The sequence below is a fragment of the Xenopus laevis genome, chromosome 8L (assembly GCF_017654675.1).
Source record: "Xenopus laevis strain J_2021 chromosome 8L, Xenopus_laevis_v10.1, whole genome shotgun sequence".
Taxonomy (NCBI): Eukaryota; Metazoa; Chordata; class Amphibia; order Anura; family Pipidae; genus Xenopus; species Xenopus laevis.
The window spans coordinates 132,095,115-132,105,587 of record NC_054385.1 but is presented as its reverse complement, the minus strand read 5'-3'; the positions used below and the strand labels follow the sequence as shown (position 1 = coordinate 132,105,587).

At 47.5% G+C, this 10,473-nt stretch overlaps 1 protein-coding gene across 1 annotated transcript; it reads left to right on the top strand.

The window, feature by feature from the left end:
• The first annotated feature begins 1,823 nt into the window (after positions 1 to 1,823).
• Positions 1,824 to 9,777, top strand: rbm8a.L (RNA binding motif protein 8A L homeolog). Its single transcript, NM_001086436.1, is given in 6 exon segments — positions 1,824 to 1,948; positions 7,551 to 7,610; positions 8,154 to 8,231; positions 8,827 to 8,963; positions 9,232 to 9,368; positions 9,470 to 9,777. Coding segments are annotated over 6 exon segments (525 nt in total). The 5' UTR covers positions 1,824 to 1,881; the 3' UTR covers positions 9,516 to 9,777.
• Positions 9,778 to 10,473: the final 696 nt, after the last annotated feature.

Below are 10,473 nucleotides of genomic sequence, written 5' to 3'. Positions count from 1 at the left end.
AACCCCTTCCTATGCTGATGGTGAAATCTCCTTTCCTCCCCACCAATGAATCACTCATTCCCCTCTCTTGGTAGGGAATCCCATAACCTGACTGTCCTTACAGTAAAGAACCCCTTCCTATGCTGATGGTGAGATCTCCTTTCCTCCCCACCAATGAATCACTCATTCCCCTCTCTTAGTAGGGAATCCTATAACCTGACTGTCCTTACAGTAAAGAACCCCTTCCTATGCTGATGGTGAGATCTCCTTTCCTCCCCACCAATGAATCACTCATTCCCCCTCTCTTGGTAGGGAATCCCATAACCTGACTGTCCTTACAGTAAAGAACCCCTTCCTATGCTGATGGTGAGATCTCCTTTCCTCCCCACCAATGAATCACTCATCCCCCCTCTCTTGGTAGGGAATCCCATAACCTGACTGCCCTTACAGTAAAGAACCCCTTCCTATGCTGATGGCGAGATCTCCTTTCCTCCCCACCAATGAATCACTCATTCCCCCTCTCTTGGTAGGGAATCCCATAACCTGACTGCCCTTACAGTAAAGAACCCCTTCCTATGCTGATGGCGAGATCTCCTTTCCTCCCCACCAATGAATCACTCATTCCCCTCTCTTGGTAGGGAATCCCATAACCTGACTGTCCTTACAGTAAAGATCCCCTTCCTATGCTGATGGTCAGATCTCCTTTCTTTCAGTGTGGGCTAAGGACACATAAGAGGGAATGAGACGCAGTGTAACTATAGATTCTGCATTGCTTAGCTGCTGGGATGTTGCTCGGGTTGCCACCCGGCCTAGCCGGTAAAACACCTGCCAGGGCTGGGGCCGGTATTACAAATTTACTGGCAATGTAGCTGCCGGTAATTTGGAATACCATTTACAAAATCCCTTGCCTGACGATGAAAACATTTTCATCGGCTTTGGGTGGTGGCCCCGCCCCTTTTGTGACGCTACCCCCGTGGCTCCGACCCTTTTGCGTTGCGCCTCATTGGTCCCGCCCCTTTATTTTCCGCCCCCACCACTGGCCGGTAATTTTTATTTTAAAAGGTGGCAACCCTAGCTGGAGCCTACTATAGACCAAAATCAGGGCAGGGACTAGGGCCCTGTGTCTTGCTAGCTGGAACTGCTGGTGGGTTGCTATGGGTTACTAGACCCACTGTAGACTTTACAATCTATCCATCAGTAGAAGCCACATTAGATTGTGAATGTAAAAAGTGGCTGCAATAACAACTTTATGTGTACAACATGCATGAAGGTAACGGTTATGTGGATTATTGAGAGTTGTTAAGGATGAAGGTACTAAATACACAGGGGCGTCCACATATTGGGACACTGCCCCCCTGGACTTGTACTTTATGCCTATGTTGCCCTCTGTAATGGCACAGCCCGGGCCCTGGAGGGAGAAGCACTTACCCCGCCAGTGTTGCAGACACGTTAATGTGAATACCAAGACTCCACACCCTGTACGTTCCACTGTTTCGAGTCCGTATTTACTACAGTGTCAGTTACTAACATGGGGCAATAAATAAAAGAAACACCAGAAGAACAATGAGCGACTCCAGTCCAGACCTTCTGAGGTATTTGAAGGACAACTCTATTTTCATTCCTATACCCGCTGGAATAAAAGCTTCCTGTGTCACTGTGCAGCTGCAAATATAGATATACAGTATAGTAATGCCTATGTGTGGCTGACGTAAATGTTGCCATCAAAACGTCCTTAGACCTTCCCAACATGGCGCGGGCGCTGAGGACGTTGCGTCACTTCCGCAAGAGCGGCGCTTTCTTAACACGTCGTTTGTCTGTGCCGGAAGGTGTTGTTTAGCGCTGCTGAGAAACTGAGAAGCTCAGAAATAGTACACGGTATCCCGGAGCGGCTCTGCAGAGAACATGGCGGATGTACTGGATTTACACGAGGCGGGCGGGGAGGACTTCGCTATGGATGAAGATGGGGACGGTGAGAGGAGGGTGCGGGGAACTTGGGGGTCGTGTAAATACTGAGTGTCCCGCTCTGAAAGGAAAATAGGCCTGAGGCCTTCTCTTTATTTCTATCCGACTGATTCCCGGGCTCTGGACTCACCGGCGATACCGGAAGTGCAGTGTTACATCCTCATTGCTGGGGAGAGCACATGGGCTTGTAGAGGCTGCTGGGATTTTGTGTCGGGTTAATTATTCCCTCCATAGGCCTATTAGCCCTCACTTATGTCATGTTTATATTGGGGATCTCACCATCAGCATAGGAAGGGGTTCTTTACTGTAAGGACAGTCAGGTTATGGGATTCCCTACCAAGAGAGAGGGACTGAGTGATTCATTGGTGGTGAGGAAAGGAGATCTCACCATCAGCATAGGAAGGGGTTCTTTACTGTAAGGACAGTCAGGTTATGGGATTCCCTACCAAGAGAGGGGGAATGAGTGATTCATTGGTGGGGAGGAAAGGAGATCTCACCATCAGCATAGGAAGGGGTTCTTTACTGTAAGGGCAGTCAGGTTATGGGATTCCCTACCAAGAGAGGGGAATGAGTGATTCATTGGTGGGGAGGAAAGGAGATCTCAGCATCAGCATAGGAAGGGGTTCTTTACTGTAAGGACAGTCAGGTTATGGGATTCCCTACCAAGAGAGGGGGAATGAGTGATTCATTGGTGGGGAGGAAAGGAGATCTCAGCATCAGCATAGGAAGGGGTTCTTTACTGTAAGGACAGTCAGGTTATGGGATTCCCTACCAAGAGAGGGGAATGAGTGATTCATTGGTGGGGAGGAAAGGAGATCTCACCATCAGCATAGGAAGGGGTTCTTTACTGTAAGGGCAGTCAGGTTATGGGATTCTCTACCAAGAGAGGGGGAATGAGTGATTCATTGGTGGGGAGGAAAGGAGATCTCACCATCAGCATAGGAAGGGGTTCTTTACTGTAAGGACAGTCAGGTTATGGGATTCTCTACCAAGAGAGGGGGAATGAGTGATTCATTGGTGGGGAGGAAAGGAGATCTCAGCATCAGCATAGGAAGGGGTTCTTTACTGTAAGGACAGTCAGGTTATGGGATTCCCTACCAAGAGAGAGGGACTGAGTGATTCATTGGTGGTGAGGAAAGGAGATCTCACCATCAGCATAGGAAGGGGTTCTTTACTGTAAGGACAGTCAGGTTATGGGATTCCCTACCAAGAGAGGGGGAATGAGTGATTCATTGGTGGGGAGGAAAGGAGATCTCACCATCAGCATAGGAAGGGGTTCTTTACTGTAAGGGCAGTCAGGTTATGGGATTCCCTACCAAGAGAGGGGAATGAGTGATTCATTGGTGGGGAGGAAAGGAGATCTCAGCATCAGCATAGGAAGGGGTTCTTTACTGTAAGGACAGTCAGGTTATGGGATTCCCTACCAAGAGAGGGGGAATGAGTGATTCATTGGTGGGGAGGAAAGGAGATCTCAGCATCAGCATAGGAAGGGGTTCTTTACTGTAAGGACAGTCAGGTTATGGGATTCCCTACCAAGAGAGGGGGAATGAGTGATTCATTGGTGGGGAGGAAAGGAGATCTCACCATCAGCATAGGAAGGGGTTCTTTACTGTAAGGGCAGTCAGGTTATGGGATTCTCTACCAAGAGAGGGGGAATGAGTGATTCATTGGTGGGGAGGAAAGGAGATCTCACCATCAGCATAGGAAGGGGTTCTTTACTGTAAGGACAGTCAGGTTATGGGATTCTCTACCAAGAGAGGGGGAATGAGTGATTCATTGGTGGGGAGGAAAGGAGATCTCAGCATCAGCATAGGAAGGGGTTCTTTACTGTAAGGACAGTCAGGTTATGGGATTCCCTACCAAGAGAGAGGGACTGAGTGATTCATTGGTGGTGAGGAAAGGAGATCTCACCATCAGCATAGGAAGGGGTTCTTTACTGTAAGGACAGTCAGGTTATGGGATTCCCTACCAAGAGAGGGGGAATGAGTGATTCATTGGTGGGGAGGAAAGGAGATCTCACCATCAGCATAGGAAGGGGTTCTTTACTGTAAGGGCAGTCAGGTTATGGGATTCCCTACCAAGAGAGGGGAATGAGTGATTCATTGGTGGGGAGGAAAGGAGATCTCAGCATCAGCATAGGAAGGGGTTCTTTACTGTAAGGACAGTCAGGTTATGGGATTCCCTACCAAGAGAGGGGGAATGAGTGATTCATTGGTGGGGAGGAAAGGAGATCTCAGCATCAGCATAGGAAGGGGTTCTTTACTGTAAGGACAGTCAGGTTATGGGATTCCCTACCAAGAGAGGGGGAATGAGTGATTCATTGGTGGGGAGGAAAGGAGATCTCACCATCAGCATAGGAAGGGGTTCTTTACTGTAAGGGCAGTCAGGTTATGGGATTCTCTACCAAGAGAGGGGGAATGAGTGATTCATTGGTGGGGAGGAAAGGAGATCTCACCATCAGCATAGGAAGGGGTTCTTTACTGTAAGGACAGTCAGGTTATGGGATTCTCTACCAAGAGAGGGGGAATGAGTGATTCATTGGTGGGGAGGAAAGGAGATCTCAGCATCAGCATAGGAAGGGGTTCTTTACTGTAAGGACAGTCAGGTTATGGGATTCCCTACCAAGAGAGGGGGAATGAGTGATTCATTGGTGGGGAGGAAAGGAGATCTCAGCATCAGCATAGGAAGGGGTTCTTTACTGTAAGGACAGTCAGGTTATGGGATTCCCTACCAAGAGAGGGGGAATGAGTGATTCATTGGTGGGGAGGAAAGGAGATCTCACCATCAGCATAGGAAGGGGTTCTTTACTGTAAGGGCAGTCAGGTTATGGGATTCTCTACCAAGAGAGGGGGAATGAGTGATTCATTGGTGGGGAGGAAAGGAGATCTCACCATCAGCATAGGAAGGGGTTCTTTACTGTAAGGACAGTCAGGTTATGGGATTCTCTACCAAGAGAGGGGGAATGAGTGATTCATTGGTGGGGAGGAAAGGAGATTTCACCATCAGCATAGGAAGGGGTTCTTTACTGTAAGGACAGTCAGGTTATGGGATTCCCTACCAAGAGAGAGGGAATGAGTGATTCATTGGTGGGGAGGAAAGGAGATCTCACCATCAGCATAGGAAGGGGTTCTTTACTGTAAGGACAGTCAGGTTATGGGATTCCCTACCAAGAGAGGGGGAATGAGTGATTCATTGGTGGGGAGGAAAGGAGATTTCACCATCAACATAGGAAGGGGATCTTTACTGTAAGGACAGTCAGGTTATGGGTTTCCCTACCAAGAGAGGGGGAATTAGTGATTCATTGGTGGGGAGGAAAGGAGATCTCACCATCAGCATAGGAAGGAGGTTCTTTACTGTAAGGACAGTCAGGTTATGAGATTCCCTACCAAGAGAGGGGGAATGAGTGATTCATTGGTGGGGAGGAAAGGAGATTGTACCATCAGCATAGGAAGGGGATCTTTACTGTAAGGACAGTCAGGTTATGGTATTCCCTACCAAGAGAGAGGGAATGAGTGATTCATTGGTGGGAAGGAAAGGAGATCTCACCATCAGCATAGGAAGGGGTTCTATACTGTAAGGACAGTCAGGTTATGGGATTCCCTACCAAGAGTGGGGGAATGAGTGATTCATTGGTGGGGAGGAAAGGAGATCTCACCATCAGCATGGGAAGGGGTTCTTTACTGTAAGGACAGTCAGGTTATGGGATTCCCTACCAAGAGAGGAGGAATGAGTGATTCATTGGTGGGGAGGAAAGGAGATTGTACCATCAGCATAGGAAGGGGATCTTTACTGTAAGGACAGTCAGGTTATGGTATTCCCTACCAAGAGAGGGGGAATGAGTGATTCATTGGTGGGGAGGAAAGGAGATCTCACCATCAGCATAGGAAGGGGTTCATTACTGTAAGGACAGTCAGGTTATGGGATTCCCTACCAAGAGAGGGGGAATGAGTGATTCATTGGTGGGGAGGAAAGGAGATCTCACCATCAGCATAGGAAGGGGTTCTTTACTGTAAGGACAGTCAGGTTATGGGATTCCCTACCAAGAGAGGGGAATGAGTGATTCATTGGTGGGGAGGAAAGGAGATCTCACCATCAGCATAGGAAGGGGTTCTTTACTGTAAGGACAGTCAGGTTATGGGATTCCCTACCAAGAGAGAGGGACTGAGTGATTCATTGGTGGTGAGGAAAGGAGATCTCACCATCAGCATAGGAAGGGGTTCTTTACTGTAAGGACAGTCAGGTTATGGGATTCACTACCAAGAGAGGGGGAATGAGTGATTCATTGGTGGGGAGGAAAGGAGATCTCACCATCAGCATAGGAAGGGGTTCTTTACTGTAAGGACAGTCAGGTTATGGGATTCCCTACCAAGAGAGGGGGAATGAGTGATTCATTGGTGGGGAGGAAAGGAGATCTCACCATCAGCATAGGAAGGGGATCTTTACTGTAAGGACAGTCAGGTTATGGGATTCCCTACCAAGAGAGGGGGAATGAGTGATTCATTGGTGGGGAGGAAAGGAGATCTCACCATCAGCATAGGAAGGAGGTTCTTTACTGTAAGGACAGTCAGGTTATGAGATTCCCTACCAAGAGAGGGGGAATGAGTGATTCATTGGTGGGGAGGAAAGGAGATTGTACCATCAGCATAGGAAGGGGATCTTTACTGTAAGGACAGTCAGGTTATGGTATTCCCTACCAAGAGAGAGGGAATGAGTGATTCATTGGTGGGGAGGAAAGGAGATCTCACCATCAGCATAGGAAGGGGTTCTTTACTGTAAGGACAGTCAGGTTATGGGATTCCCTACCAAGAGAGGGGGAATGAGTGATTCATTGGTGGGGAGGAAAGGAGATCTCACCATCAGCATAGGAAGGGGTTCTTTACTGTAAGGGCAGTCAGGTTATGGGATTCCCTACAAGAGAGGGGGAATGAGTGATTCATTGGTGGGGAGGAAAGGAGATCTCACCATCAGCATAGGAAGGGGTTCTTTACTGTAAGGACAGTCAGGTTATGGGATTCCCTACCAAGAGAGGGGGAATGAGTGATTCATTGGTGGGGAGGAAAGGAGATCTCACCATCAGCATAGGAAGGGGATCTTTACTGTAAGGACAGTCAGGTTATGGGATTCCCTACCAAGAGAGGGGAATGAGTGATTCATTGGTGGGGAGGAAAGGAGATCTCACCATCAGCATAGGAAGGGGTTCATTACTGTAAGGGCAGTCAGGTTATGGGATTCCCTACCAAGAGAGGGGGAATGAGTGATTCATTGGTGGGGAGGAAAGGAGATCTCACCATCAGCATAGGAAGGGGTTCTTTACTATAAGGACAGTCAGATTATGGGTCAGTGACTGTTACGTAAGGACAATAATCAGATTTATCAATTCTATATAAAGCAGCACAAGATGAATGTATAGTTTGGTGCAGTTGGGCAGTAGCACAGTGGGAGCAGTGGAATCAATCACTTTCAATGGGAATTTATGAAGAAACCCTTTTTTGATTCCCCTGGGATTTCATTGTATCCCCCCCCATAGAAGTTATAGTTCATGTGACTGGTGTTGTTGCCACGTGGGTTGACCAGTAATGTATTTTCCATTTACTCTTGTTCTTTTTCAGAGAGTATCCACAAACTGAAAGAAAAGGCCAAGAAAAGGAAGGGCAGAGGGTTTGGTGCAGGTAAGTTCTTGTTTGGCTTTAAAGGGGTTGTTCACCTTTAAATTAACTGTTAGTATGATGTAGAGAGGGATATTCTGAGACAATTTACAATGGGTTTTCATTTTTTATTATTTGTGGTTTTTGAGTCGTTTAGCTTTTTATTCAGCAGCTCTCCAGTTTGTAATTTCAGCCATCTGGTTGCTAGAGTCCAAATTCCCCTAGCAACCATGCATTGATTAGAATAAGAGACTGGGATATGAATAGGAGAGGCCTGAATAGAAAGATGAAAAATAAAAAGCAGCAATAACAATACATTTGTAGCCTTACAGAGCATTTGTGTTTTAGATGGGGTCAGTGACCCCCATTTGAAAGCTGTGAAGAGTCAGAAAAAGAAGGCAAATAACTAAAAAAAAAAACTATAAATAATGAAGATCAACTGAAAAGTTGCTTAGAATTAGCCATTCTGTAACATATTAAACGTTAACTTGAAGGTGAAACGCCCCTTTCAGATGGTCTGAATAATTGTTCCCCATGAAGTTTATTTTGTTGTCCCGTTGCTTGAAGATGAAGGCACCAGAACGAGGATCCGGGAAGACTATGACAGTGTGGAGCAGGATGGAGACGAGCCGGGGCCCCAGAGATGTAAGTGGCCCCTGCCCCATACACACAACTACCCCCCCGGGGGCTGAGGAAGATGCAGGGCAGTTGAGCAGAAACCAAAGCTGCAGTGCATGCTGGGAGCCGTGATGGACAACCCTTCCCCCGTGCCTGAGCAGCAGTACAGCTTTGCTTTCTGTCCCTTTAACTGTGACATCATTACATTCCTGATCTGTAGCCACAAGGTGGTGCTGCTGCATTCAGTCCTTTCAGTTTAGGCCCTCCTACTGTAGCCCCTCCTACTGCAGCCCCTCCTACTGCAGCCCCTCCTACTGCAGCCCCTCCTACTGCAGCCCCTCCTACTGCAGCCCCTCTTACTGCAGCCCCTCTTACTATAATTCCTCCTCTTAGTACTGACAGTAGAACAATCCAATAGCCTTTCCTGCTGGCACTGCCTCTGGGCAGTCCTTGTATCTTGTTTGTGTGTTGTGCAGTATGGCAGCTCCGCTGAGAATATTCATATAGGATTTGTTTTCCTTCGTATTCTAAATAACACTGCTGAGTAATTCAGGGGCAGATTAGACAGCAGGGCCTGGCGGGGGTTCAGATCACTGTATAACGGGGTGCTCTCTCCCCTCAGCTGTGGAAGGCTGGATCCTGTTTGTGACCGGGGTACACGAGGAGGCCACAGAGGAGGATATACACGATAAATTTGGTGAATTTGGGGAGATCAAGAACATCCACCTGAATCTGGACCGCAGGACGGGCTTCCTAAAGGCGAGTAAAGGGGAAATATTCCTCCCTTTTGCCATAAGCTCAAACACTGTCTGACCTGTCGCCTTGTTTCATGTTGAAGTGATGGATTGTGGGATATGAAGTCCCAGAGAATTGCTGCAGTACCCACAATGGAAAGCAGAAAGACTTCAAGTCCCAGAATGCATCACTTCTCAATGGTTGAGCCCATTGGCTTGTGTTGGATCCGGATTATCAGGACGTTGGAAATATTCCAAAACCACTAATTGCTGTCTGTCCCTTTAATCTGCAGGGCTACGCGCTGGTGGAATATGAGACGTACAAAGAAGCTCTCGCGGCCATGGAAGGGTTAAACGGACAAGACCTGATGGGGCAGCCGGTCAGTGTAGACTGGGGATTTGTCAGAGGCCCCCCGAAAGGAAAGAGGAGGTAAGTGAATATGAGGCCTGGGCATTGCGTGGGTTACATGATACTGCCATTGCTTTGCTGCATTTCACTCATTTAACCCTTTTTCCTCTGCTGTTTTGCAGAAGTGGGAGAAGGAGGAGCCGCAGCCCAGAAAGAAGACGACGTTAATCCCGCCCCTTTACTGTTGATTGGATCGCTGATCCGCCGAACTCAACGTCTCATTGTATCTGCGAAGGTCATTGGCTCAGTGACAGTTGTTTGTTTTCCTGTGTGTTTGTCATTGGCGCAACAAGAAGGTTTTTAATTTTGCAAAAAAATGAACGTTTGTGACCAGTGCTGTGTCCCTAATTCACTGGGGGTACAAAGGAGTTTTATTTGTTTTGTATTCACTATGGTCCCTGAATTCTTACCAATAAAGCCTTTTATGTTATTGTGTTTACTGTGCCTTTATTCCCCACATTCCAGACTTGGAAGGGTTACTTGTTAGGAACAGCCATTCACACGCCAATATGGGGGCCAAGTCTGCAATTTTGGAGACTTACTTACAGCAGGCGGCTGCTAAAATGTAAATATATAGAGCTGCAGACTGGGGCTTCTGGGAAATGTAGTCCAGCTGTTGCTGCAAAGTTCTAGGCCTTCCTCATGCTCGTTTTGCAGTTACCTCCCACTGCCACAAGAGGGGCCTGCTTGCTCCATGTTGTTAAAGGAGAAGGAAAGGCTAAAAGTAAGTAAGCTTTATCAGAAAGGTCTATATAAATACACCAGTAACCCCTCAAAGTAATGCTGCTCTGAGTCCTCTGTCAAAAGAAACAGCACATTTCTTTCCTTCTATTGTGTCCTCATGGGCTTCTGTATCAGACTAACTGTTTTCAGCTTAAACCTCCAGGGCTAGGGCTTGAGCATGCTCAGTTTGCTCCTCTCCCCCTCCCTGCTGTAATCTGAGCCCAGAGATATGAGTGAGCAGGCAGAGACTCAGGCAGGAAGTGATGTCACACCAAGCTAATCTGGCAGCTGCTATCCTAAACAGAATGTCTATAGCTGTTTATAGCTGGTACGGTAAAGCATTCTGCAGAATAAATATAGTGTTATAGCTGTACTATTGTCTAATCTATTGGCAATAAACAGT